At 39.9% G+C, this 13,333-nt stretch overlaps 1 protein-coding gene across 1 annotated transcript; it reads right to left on the bottom strand.

The window, feature by feature from the left end:
* Positions 1–7,707: 7,707 nt before the first annotated feature.
* LOC122532189 (extensin) lies at positions 7,708–11,162 on the bottom strand. The gene is made up of 2 exons (XM_043660740.1): positions 10,968–11,162; positions 7,708–9,548 (listed from the first exon to the last, which is right to left on the bottom strand). Exons 1-2 carry the CDS (start codon positions 10,983–10,985, stop codon positions 8,631–8,633), a joined length of 936 nt encoding a protein of 311 aa, XP_043516675.1. The 5' UTR covers positions 10,986–11,162; the 3' UTR covers positions 7,708–8,630.
* Positions 11,163–13,333: the final 2,171 nt, after the last annotated feature.

The raw sequence follows: 13,333 nt of genomic DNA, 5'->3' as shown, positions 1-13,333 counted from the left end.
TTATAACCTATACGAACGGTTTTGCTGTTAGTGGGGGCCACCGTGGCTAGTAACCGCGTCCTCTTGAACCACCGCGAACGTGTGTAACAGTCCCGCGAATTAGATTCCCCTCCCCCCCCCCCAGTCCCTTGGGAGGCCAGCCGACTTCGACGGCCATTGCCAAACACACGAGAATGCCACCCGTTGGGGCCTCGCGTTGTGCGTTGCCAAATTCTATGGCGCGGCGCGTGAACAACGTAACCGCCGAACGTTGGCTGCATTGTGTGTGAACGCGCGCGTGGACACGCGGGCGCGAAACGCGTCCGCCTTGACGGGCGGTCGTATGTAGGTCGTGCGAGCGCGTTCGTCCGCGCGAGCAAGGGTTTTATAAACGCGCGGCTCGATAACGATCTGCTCCGTGCTCGCCGGGAAGTTGTGCTCTCTCGCGTAGGTCTTCGTTTCGATTCTCTCCGCCAATCCGCTGACGAAATCCTGCGAATTCGCCAGCCTCGGGTTGCCCGAAGACGCGAACTATATCGGGATCTAACTCTAGTTGAGCTTGGATTAAACATGAGGCTAACGGAGAGAGAGAGAGAGAGAGAGAGAGAGAGATTTTTAACCTCTTGCGCTGGAACGACGTGCCGCGCGTGTAGAGAACCTTTGTCCCAAAAATTGCAATATTCTTTTCAATTTTAAGTATATCGAGACACAACGCAGGCAAAACAAATAACAAATTTGTTACCTCTTGGTAATTTCTATCCAATGATATACACGATGAATTCGAAAAGAAGACGAGTTAGTGTATATACGGTCACTCGTTATGGTCCGTGAACCAGTTGCTAGCGCAAGAGATTAAGGGGAGGTTCGAGATTGCCTCGAAAATTATTTTCCAATAGTGGAGAAGTTCATTTATTCGAGCTGTTAAGTTCAATTAAATGTAGTTGCTCGAATGAAAAATTGTGCAGAATGAAAAAGTAGAACAGATAGTAAAGTTCGACCGTATATAAAGTACAAGTTGTACCGTACTTGTACATTTTTCGTTCGTTCCTCGTTCTCCGGAATGATTAATGACGTAATGTTACCTTATTAAGCCACGTTATCTGCAAATGATATCCCCGCCTTGTTTCAGTAATTACACGTCTCTAATGGTTAAGCTCATCCAAGTGAGTGTGTTATTACGCGCAATTAGCGTATTAATAAATTGTCTTGATTGACAAGGATTCCAACAACCGTGTTCAAAACATTCACCCGAGTTACGAGCTACTTGCGAATTATATAAAAAGTTGTTGAAACCAACTACATTACGCACATTTTAAATATTTGTTCTACTTTGTACACATCGTATATATTTCTATCGCATCCGTCACATCGAAAAGAATTCTTATACTATAACGCCTTTATTAATAAACTGCAGATTTTTGCGCATTTGCAGAAAATTTAAAAATTACGCAAAACACACATAAATGTATGGAGTAATGTATAAAATATCTAAATCGTAGTGTTTTCTATGATATAATATATATACTATAATGATTATTATATATATTGTTTTAATTATATTTCTAAATTTTATTTTAATTATATATTTTTTATAATTATATTCTCAAAAATATGAAATCTGCATTAAAAATATCCATAGTTAGTTCGTCAATTATCAAGAAATTACCTTACACAGGTTCATTCATGCTGTTAAACGTATTTCGTAACGTAATTGATGGAATTATTATGAAAGAAGCGCACGTCTCTCAGCAAGCGATTATAAAACGTGTATATCTTCAAACTATCGATCATAAATTTTGTAAAAAATTCCAATTCTACTTGAACTCGCGAAGAAAGTCTAGGTGAATACATATCGCGTGATACGATCGTTCGGCGATGTCTGAAACGCTTTGAAACTGCTGCATCTTAATTTGGGAGAGTCGTCGTAATTGATGTTCCTATATGGCGCGGGACACGTGCGCCGTTTGAACCATTGAGAAATCGTTTCGCGCTTTCGCTGGTATTACGGACGAAACATCAATCCATAGAGAATTATCGATGTACCGAATTCTCGCGAGTTCCATGGAATTAAGGCCGTGTTGACGCGAACGTGATAATTTTCAGTTTGACAAAAATGGTAATAATAATCAAGTATTAATATAAGTAGAAGCGCTGCAGAAGAATGTCTAAGAACGAAGCATAAAACCATCTATATACTATATATCTATGTACAAAACTGAACATTATTCATTTATTCATTTTACTAGAATAAGATAAAATAAGACTAATGTACAAGAAAAATAAGTCAATCATCAGTCGTCAATTTAAGTTTAATTTGGGTGACGATGAGTCAAATGTTAGTTTGAGTGTAATAAAATATTCTAATTAAAATTACGATAGATATATCGCGTAAGTGTAAATAAAGGAAGTTGCAAAGGAAGTGATATCTTTCGTTTTTAAACTCTCTAGCGTCGTTCTAATCTTTGTTTTACAATGCGTGATAATTGCTTTGATAATTAAAGGAATTATAATATTGCATTAAGAGCTGTTAAGACTGCCAAAGGATCAGACGAAACTTTATATTTATATATATTCAAATTGTAATTGTCACACGTCTATACATTACAGAGCAGCTATAATGATCATGGTTGATCAAACTATCGTTCAAAAATATTTTTAACTCTCTGCTTCTCTACTGTGAAATAAAAAATAAAAATTTCTCCGTTAATAAAGCGTTAACGCAACTTGTCGAAAGACGAGTGTTTCACTTTCGGAAAATTAAAAAAAAAAAAAAAGAAAAAAAGATAGCGTCAGAAGGTAAGCATTAAATATTTGATTGACGTAGAAAGCACAAAATTCCTGACTATATTATCGATGTTTCAACGCAAAGCGGAATAAAGCGAATAACGAGAGCAACCTACTTTATCGGTCACGATTTTTTATCCCAATCCCAGAGCCGGTTTCTCGACGAAAATGCATTTACCTACTTTCATTATATTGGGACCAGTCGATGGTCGAACTTCACTTTCGATATCACCGACGAAAACGAAGGAGCGAGACACGTTTACGTCGGCCTTCGTAACAGGATCGCGATTTACCGTTCCAATCCGTTCATCACTGGTCGATGATTCATTATCAGTGTTATTACTTGTATACGTATATGGTTTGTATACAGAATGGTTTGTATCAATCCGTTCATAAGTAATGATAATTGTTCATAAGTAATGAAAATAATATATCATTTTTGAAGTTGATGTTTAAATTCAATTATCGTTAATTATGAACGAATTGATATATTATTATGTGTAATATATTATTTTTAATATACAAATATATTATATATATATATTTTTTTTATATATGTTATTTTAATCGTTCAGATCGCGATTATAGAGATTATGCACAATTGCTGACAGACTACGATTGATTTATAGAAATTTAATTATTGCATACTTCAATGGAAGAAAATATCGATGATCACGAAGAATTATTTTCGAAAAAATTTCCTTCAGTCTTCGTTTGTTAAAAGGACAGAGAAAAATCGTTTTGCGTTAATCATTTTACAAACGATCGTGATTTAGTTTCACCGACCAAACATTGTAAAAGTTATAAAAAGTGACAATGTACTTTTGATTTCAGTTTGTAAATTAAACTTTTTGAAGTAACAAAACGAAGTTCACGTAAATTTCGTGGTAAAGTATTGCAGTATTTCAGTATATTTAGTATTGACGCATTTTCACGTATTTATTTTCTATGTATTATACTTATATACAGCCAATATTTTCTAACATGACGATAAACCGATTCAAGTTACTCAGCTGACCGTCTTACAACTTTCCAAGGGGAAAGTTATTTTCACGAGGCTATTTTCGCGTTCACAGCTGCAAAAGTCGATTTACAATTTCATTCGATATCTATGTTCCCTTATCTTCGTTTTTCCCGGCATTACGTAAACGTGTAAATACAACGGTGCTTCTCAGGTATGTGATTGCTCTTAAAAGGCGTATTTTTATCAAAAGTATTTTCATCAAAAAGTTGTGCCGTTAATTTTATCGAAAATTTCTCTTTATTTCCACGTATCTCTCTCTCGATCCGAATTGGAATCATAATTTTCGTTTAACCCCAATCACGTTAGTCCACAAACGTGTATAACATTAACAGCTTGTTAAATCGTTAAATCTTTCGCATTAATTTCATTTCCATTGGAACTAAGCTCATCTACGCAGCTTCTAAGAAAAGATCGACTCGATTTTTATTTCAAAGTTTATTTTATATTTTAGTGTTCTTATTATTGTTTTCGTATTTTAGTGTTTAGTATTTTATACTATTTTTGTATTTAGTATTTAGTATTTGATATTATTTTTGTGTTTACTATTTAGATTTTAGTTTTCAGCACTATTTTAATATTTCACTATTTTTATCATTAATTTACTGTTTTTATTATTATTTTTGTTCTTTTTCCGTTGTTTCTATTTGTCGACGCAATGTCTTCATTGCCAACGAGCAATCTTTCTTTGTCTTCTTTTGCTCAATCTGCACAAGATTGACGTTCCTGACAATGAATGACATAAATGTATAGTAAATATATATAACTTTATTATTCATGTGACTATTATTTGTTCCGTATACTCCTACATGTATCTATATGAGTCGCTTGTCTGGTGAGGACAATATCACTCTGTACAGGTCGGTACCCTAAATTTTCATTAGTGGGATATCAGTGTGGGTCAAAATGACCCCGGCACAGGACGCTGCGGTTCAGTGGTCGGAGGGTTAGAAAAGAATTCCTGCTTCCTGCTTTTGATTTGCGTTCGACACGCCACGTATGTACGTGTCGTAGGCGAATGTTTGTTAAACACGTGAGCCGCGTGCGTGCTGTCACACTCATATTACGCGAAACGTCGAATTGGGTCACGAAATCGCTTGCACCAACCGATCGACGATTTCTGCGTTCCGATGACGATAAATCCCAGAGCTAGGTTCATGTAACCGTGCCGATGTCGAAATTTTTACGTGATTTACGAACGTCGAATGGCCCGGGCCATTTCTCTCCTCCAAAGCTAACCTTTGGCAACGCCTTCACGTAACTTGGCCAGATCTTGTCGTTGTCAAACTTGCCAGTGCAATGGTGGCCGAACGTTCGCCAACAACCGAAGGAACGCGGAAGGAAGCATCGGTGAATGGTGACTCTTCATGTCGAGTCAGTGACTCGATAGGTGGGTGGGATGTTGTTGTACGGGATGACGCAAGATGCGAATCTTCCTCTCGGTATGATGTTACACCTGTAACCTCGTTGCACAGAGAAGAAGAAGGTCAATGCACATGAAGTAATGCTCACCTCGAGCGGAGGTGAGCATCGTGACACGATCGTTTGGGCACGATGCCAACGCCATTGTCTGCCATTTGTCCTGTAATCCTTGACGCCACGTTCATACTAATTCTCCCCCTTTGTTAATCCACCGCGTGCTTGATCTAACGTTGTGCATTGCTCCTGCGTAATCTGATTTACGATGTTACGTATGCAATATCTGTTACAGGATCGTACGATCGTAAGCAGCAACGATGATCGAAGGAGACTGGAGGATGGAGTTTCGCCGCAATTGGTGAGTCACGCAATTGATGAAGTAGAATTATAAAATCCCTCACGAACGCTCGCCTTTGACTATGAATTACGTAGAAAAAAAAATATATATGGACAAATAGTTGGTAGAAAGTTAGTTTGCTCAATGCACGCTAATAAATTAATTCCACCATCGTTTCTTTAAACATAATCACTCTGAAACATTCGAATAATCGTCAGATGGTTATCATCAAATTTCCTTCTCTCTCTCTCTCTTTTTTTTTCTTTTCTTTTGTTAAGAAAGCAGCACGACGTAACGCTCCCATTTGGTGAAATTTAAAGTTATCTTTTGAAATTATGTCAGACAATACGTAACGAGGCGGCAAATGTGCCTTGCAACGATAGTCGTTACAACAATGAATGAATATTCATGCTTTCGAGAAAGGAAAAAAAAAAAAAAATACAATAGGATCGTTTTTTTCTTCAAAGTCTTTTGAATGGGCCGTCGAGTCGAACCCTGTTTTATGAATTACACACATATTTCTTGAGTTCAAAGAATAACCGGGCATTGAGACATCGGAGGAAACGTCGTTGCGCCGTAGAGAACTGCTAAATTGCGACAAAAAGGACGCGCGTCTGGGAACGTACGAATTTCGATCCGGCGGAGATCAAACAGATAAAACAGAACTTCTTTTAAAACTGCTTTCGAGCTTGTCTCTGTGAAAAACATCGCTCTATTCCGTCTATTCGCGCGAATTTCATCATTTTACAACCGCGGAAAGAACGAGTCAACGCGAGACTCGTCTTGCAGATACGTGAGACTGGTTGCCACTGTTGCAGGCTGCGTTCTTTATCACGCAGCCGATCCGATGGTAACTGAACAGAGTTGGGCATTATTCGAATAACATTTCAAATATTCGAACAACATTTTAAATAAATTCTTCGAGTAAAATTTTATTCGTATAACATTTCGAATAAATCCTGCGAATAAAATTTTATTGTTATTAAATAATGTTTCGGATAAATACTAAACGTGTCGAGTGTATTACAGAAATGGTTATTGGAGAATTATTGATAAAATTGGTAAAACTTTTCTGCTCGGTATTAATAGAATAGTATTTGAGAATAAAAGTGGCGTAGGTTAAAGAAAGCGTAAATCGCGTGCGTGCTATTATTTCCTAAGTTTTCTGCCACGATTTAAGAATTCATTCCTGGAACGCAGTAAAATTCGCTTATGCCACTTTCACACTCGTTCTCGCGTAATTGCTCTACAAATACAGTTGCTCTTGTTTCAAAATCTGACGTAATATAATATACACAGGGTGTCCCGTGATTCGTCAAAGAAAAGAAAGAGTAGAATTTTTTTATACAGTCTAAAACTCTCGTTTTTGAGAAAATGGAGTTCGAATAGTATATCAACTATACTTAATTTGGTTAATTCTGTACTGACGGACAGGAATAATCGACACGAGGATATTCTATAAGCAAAAATAAATAAAAAACGTGGAGCAAAATTTTCTCGTTCTCACGAAAATAAACTTTGACTGCGTTTCGTTGAAAATTGCCTTCAACACTCTTGAGAAAAAATTTTCAAATTTCTCAAAAACAATACTTCCATAAGTTTCTGTGAGATTTCTCCTGCATGATTAAACTTCTGTAAATTTTATTCTACGTTTTCTACTTACTTGCGCACGTAGAATAACCTCATGTTCAATTATTCTTTTCTGTCACACTTATAATTAGCTAAATTCAAGTTTAAACTTAAATTTAATTTCTTTTTTCTAATTCAATTTTTAAACTTGAGTTAATATTCTCGAAAACGGAAGAACGAAAAAATTTTATTTCTTTTTCGACATATTTTTCGACACATGTGAAATCAATAGGTTGACCACGAATTGCGGGACACCCTATATATATGTATGTATCGCGCGGCGATCCTCTTTCGGCCGAAAGAAACGTGAAGGTCGACGTAGGAATTTCGTAACTAAAATTCCGATCGGCCGAGTTCCGGTACAATACTTGATACACGAGTTCAATCTCGCCTTCTGTTATTTTTATCGATCAAAAGAAATAATCCGAAAGGTCGTCTGTCGCGACCGGTTGCGCGAGAACCTCGACCACTGGAGAAACAGGAATGATTCGAAAGTTGGAGGATACAGCTTCGAATTTGATTCATCGCTCGGAACAAATTAACTTTATTAATATCTCTTTCGTCTTTATTTTGATGATTATCCTTCTTTACAATTGTTAACAAAAAGAAAAAGGTTGAGAACGAAACGGTTTACCTGCAACTTGTGTGAATTACAATAGAAGGACGAGAGTTCAGCGTAGTGAAAATAATACTTTGTGTTTTTCCATTGGGGAAGCGTGATATCATAATTGCATAGTTGCGAAAGGTTATGCACGCTGCTCTCGCGATTTATTTCGATCCAATTTACCTTACGACGATCCAATTAATATAGTACAACGTAATAGCAAGCGTGCAGTGTCGCGGGACGCCGACTCGAAGACGCAGCTTGACGAAAAAGAGGTTTTCCTTCGAAACGAAATCATGTAACGCGCGCAAACTGCGTTTTCTGCGATTGAAACCCAGCACGGGCGCCTACCGTGGAACGTGGGAATTTTTATTTACATTCTTACAACCCTTGCAATACGCAGCATCGACGATTTTTAACGGGTTCCTTCGCGGGAAATGAACGTGAAAGAAATTTTCCCGCGGGCGAATTTGAATTTGAAGAAAAAAGGTTTGTCAGCCCGGTGACAAAGTGTATTTTCACGTTCGATTCCAATGGCAAGAATGAAACTCGCACCCTCGTCGAAAGGAAGACAAAGGCACGACTCGGTAGGCAGCCATGACAGCTTTACTGATTTGCTTATTACCGAAAGGAAGCCCAAGAACCGTTCTAAATTCTAAAAGTGACAAACAGCGTGAAAATATCATTGAGATAATCAAACGCATGGATCTTCCTCCTAATCTCGACGTTTCCTTCGGTAATAAACGGACACGCGATCGACGAGTCGCGGTGCCATTCAAATTGGGCACGCGCCCTCGGTACAATGGAAACGCAGACGGAGACCACTCTGACGGAGACGGGAGAGAGACTAGAGTAACCTAGTAGTAACCGAAGCTGATGTCGTGCAACGGCGGCGCGACGCCCTGAGGCAAAGCGTAATCCCTGGCTAGCTGATCGAGGATGCCGCCGCTCTGGCTGCGAGGTTGCGGCTGGGAACGGCGTTCCTGAACGGGAGCTGGGCCAAACTGAGCTGGGCCCTGGTTGTACAACTGAGAGGGTGGTGCCGGTTCTTCGGGCTGGATGAGAGGGGTCTGTCTGAGGTTGGATTGAGGAGCAGCCGGCGTGAAAATCGGCGGCTTGGAGAGGCTTGACTGCTGCCTGGACGCCAGCTGAGGCGAGTAGACGGCCTGAGTGTGCGTCTGTTGGGGCTGTTGGTAAGCTGGCTCCTCGTACTGAAGCTGTTGAAGGGATGCTTGTTGCCGAGCTGCTGCCGCCGGCGCAGGCGCTCGAAGCGGCACCGGTCTGGCTGCCGGTTGCGGGTAGTCCTCTTGATAGTTGGCCGGCAGCGATTCCTTGTTCGTCGTCTCGTCGACTAGAGTCGGTGGCGCGACCGTGATACCCTCGCCAGCCGGCTGGAAGCCGTACTGATTCGCGCCGTACTCGACCACGCGCACCTTCCCGGTATCGTCCACGAACCCGTATTTACCCTTCACCTCGCCGGTCGGCAGCTTCGTCTCGATCTTGAACGAGCCGTCCGCGCCCTCGAACCCGTACGTGTACGAGCCGTCCTCGTTGTGCCTGTTGATCTGCTTGAGGATGGCCACCGGGGTTGGCTTCGGCGCGGCGGGGCCAGCGGATTGCCGGCTCGGCGCTGAGTCAGCCGCGTAACTCCGCGGAGTCGGATGGGCCGGTCTCGCGGGGGACTCGTACGCTGAATATTCGTCGACGTAGTTGATACCTGGTTGCTGGTATTGCTGAGCCGATACCGCGAGCATGGCAGCTACCAATGACAGTACCTGCAGGAAGCAACAAGCTTGCGTTAAATCGAAAACGAAACTGAGGATGACTGAAGTTAATTGGATTACTCGTTAATTGTAGAGTGACACAAGTATGCACAAAGGGTTGTTGGACAAAAAATTGTACCAAGCATAATATATCGGGTCGCGAGGATCATTACTGCTTCAATTATTACTTTCCAGCCGAAAAGACACGTTGTTACGTAAGCAAAGATTCGTTCACAACGCGTTCACAATTGAATTGATCTGACCGGTACGACGTTGACAAACAATCGGTGACTCTTTTGCAATAGGAACGATATTTACTAATATTATTTTTTTTTCTCTCTCTCTTGAAGTTTGCATTTCGGATAATTTACGATTGCCCAGTCGAAACGTGTCTAGCGAGCAATTGTCGTGGCCACCATAAGTTTAACAGTCGTGCGGTCAGCATCGCGTAGCTGTTAATCCGGGACTTTATAAACCGTAATTGTTCGCAGAAAGGCCTGAACGCGGTGATGCATGACCCTCCGAGTTACCAGAACCTTAACCGCCAGACGTGACTTTATTACACCACCGAGTCGAGTAGATAACCGCACTCGAAGGATACCGGATTCTCGACAGCTGTTGCATTAGCGAACGAATGCGACGAATGAGCAAATAAACGCGAGTGCTTTGTCCATAAATTGCATATATATATATTTTCTTTTTTTTTCTTTTTTTTTCTCCCGATAGATCGATCGTGATTTGCAAATTACACACGCGACTCGAAAGTAACGCACTTCCTGCCCGCAGTTCTGCCCGAATGACCACAAACGAGAAACGCTTGCTATTGCCACGCGACATAATTCCCAAACGTGTTCCTGTTCCTTCGGCGTAGCTCGTTATATAATTCTCTTTCTTCGAGCGAGTGGGCGGCGACAAGAAGCTCGCGCCCTCGTAACTTTTTTCGAGAGATATCTCCGAGAAACAACACGGCTGCGAATGTACGAAGCTTGTGTTTGCAGTTGTTAATTAACGCGATGACAATCGCGATGCTTCAAACGAACGATCCCCGCGTGATCACGATCACGAGCGGCGAACCCTAAGATCCAGAGGTCTGGATCGATCGATCGCTCGATCTACTGACATTTGTCTCTCGCCACTCTTACGAAATCCTCGCACGACCTGTCCGTGTTTCTGCAAACTATCGTCTACGTTCGATCAAACTGACTGACGAGCACCGCTCTGGAACGAACGGAATCAATGCACAAAACACAGGCACAGTTCCGCGAACGATCGACGAACAATCACATCACACACGCGAGGCTGGGATTTTCGATGGTGGCGTCACGATCGCAATCTGGTTGCAGAGGAGCCAGTTTTAACGGGAAAGCGAAAGAGAAAAGAGGAAAAACGGTGAACGATGAATGACTGAGCGGATGCACTGCGAATACGTACCGTCGCGACGGTGTACATTGTGTTTTCCAGGTGGTCGGTGTGTTAGTGTGTGTGAATGTAAGTAGGCAGCGAGGCTAGAGTACCAGCGGTTGCTCGAACTGAGGCCCTCATATACCTTACTCGGGTCCCCCGTTCCTACCCCCCTCTTGCCCTCTTGCACTCTTGTTAGCTCTGTGGGACTTTCACTATCTATTCGAACTCCTGTATATATCGGCCGCCTTGTCTCGTTACAGTACCTTATATCCCCTAAATATCCCCCACCGATGGGCCAGCCCGGTTTCGCCAGACACTGGAAAATCGGATCGCGGACCGGCCAGCAACTTTGACGCCGCGTGTACGCGTGTCAACGCGTGCACCATCGGACCCGCATTCCGCGATTTTTCTGCGTTCGTTCAATTCAAGATTCGATCGAGATTTGTTTTCGTCGAAATTTATTCGTCTGAAGACAATTACGAAGAAAATTGCGAAAAGAAAGAGGCAACGATGTCATTGCAGCGATGCACGCAACGAAATTCCTTTCACTTTGCCTACATTTACATCACCTCGTATCAATTAAAACTCGCCAAAATCGTGAATCCTTCGAGCGAGCGAGCACGAAAACGAAGAATCCGCCTAGAATTGTTCGATTATTTTATTCATAGGCAAGACGCGACGATCGGATTGTTCAGACGTCAGGTTTTCGATCGGGTGAATGGATCCAATTTGTCCCCCGTGTGCTCTTATATTACAGTAACCGGCGCAGTAACTCGTATACGGGACACGTTGCCCGGCAGGTTGTTCTCGTTTCTCGTCACTCTTGAAAATCATTCTGAAGCCCTCCGTTCGACTACCAATACGCTGATCAATTTTTATTGTACGTCTGAAACCTTTCACCGCACGTTTGGTCCACCGTGCGCCGTACGGTCTCGGTTACGACCGATGTCGGTGTATCCATTTCGAAATTACCGTTCCGAAACTGTTCAAGATGTTCCGCGACGCTACGCGCGATTTCAGCCGACTTCCACGAGAATGGAATTTTAGAAATCCGTGCGTTGCACGGTAGCGTAAATAGTTGCGAATACTCGCGAAACTTTTATCCTAAAAATAGAGAGACTTCGTACAACATTTCAAAGAAATGTGACATATTTGTTTAATCGTGAAAATTTTCTATTGTATTATTAATACATTGTGTATATATTTATATATATAATATTTTCTATTGCATTATTATACATTGTGTATATATTTATATATATAATATTTTCTATTGCATTATTATACATTGTGTATATATATTAATATATATCGTGAAAATATTATTTATCGTGTATATATTAATTTTAATATATATTTATTAATATTAACATATGTCGTGAAAGTATTAATATTAATATATATCGTGAAAATATTAATTATCGTGTATATATTGATATAATAATTTGTGAAAATTTTCTATTGTATTATTAATACATTGTGTATATATTAATATATATCGTGAAAATATTAATTATCGTGTATGCATTAATGTATATATTAATTTTAATATATATCGTATGTATTAACTTTAATATATATTTATTAATATTAATATATATCGTGAAAATATTAACGTATATATATTAATATAATCGTGAAAATTTTCTATTGTATTATTAATACACTGTGTATATATGAATACATATATATATATATATATATACATACTCACAATTATTGACATTTTGATAAACTGTAAACAATTATTAATTTATTAATGTATACACAATGTATTAATTTATTGATATGCACATTTTATATATATATATATATATATATATATAATAACGACGATACGAAAATAATAACCGAAACGTAAAGTTGTTCAGCCGCGAGTCCCTGTGGTAAAATTATTATGTAAAAGTGGTGATGTAGATATCGGGGTCACGCTACAAAAGTTAAACGACACTACAGCGATTGAATGGGACAAAACGAACGCACTTTTACCGCTAGTGTCAAGTATTTATTCACGATTTATCGGACACTTGTGGGAGAAAAATACCCCTCGACGCGGGAAATTTGAAATTTTTTGCCAGCGAGTGTTGTTTCTTTCGACTCAACGCGAGCCAAGTTAAGCTGGAATATTAACAGACTGGAACAATCGACGATTAAAACGTAAAATTTTCACTGGAGATGTTAAAGTAAAAGAAATAGAATAGCTTTATGACACAATGAAGTATGCAAGCATTTATTTATACATTTCACGAGAAATTACTAAATATTACTTAAATCTCTAAAAATATACTGCTTCACATCCAAAAGCAAAATATTCAACAGAAATTATAAATTGATCGTTCTGACCATTTTTCATAGTTTCAGTGTTTATTCCTGAGATATCAAATTCATACACG

This window comes from Frieseomelitta varia, unplaced genomic scaffold (genome assembly GCF_011392965.1).
Source record: "Frieseomelitta varia isolate USP_RPSP 00005682 unplaced genomic scaffold, Fvar_1.2 scaffold_441, whole genome shotgun sequence".
NCBI lineage: Eukaryota > Metazoa > Arthropoda > Insecta > Hymenoptera > Apidae > Frieseomelitta > Frieseomelitta varia.
Note: the sequence above shows the minus strand (reverse complement) of the source record. Positions and strands in the feature narration are given on the sequence as shown.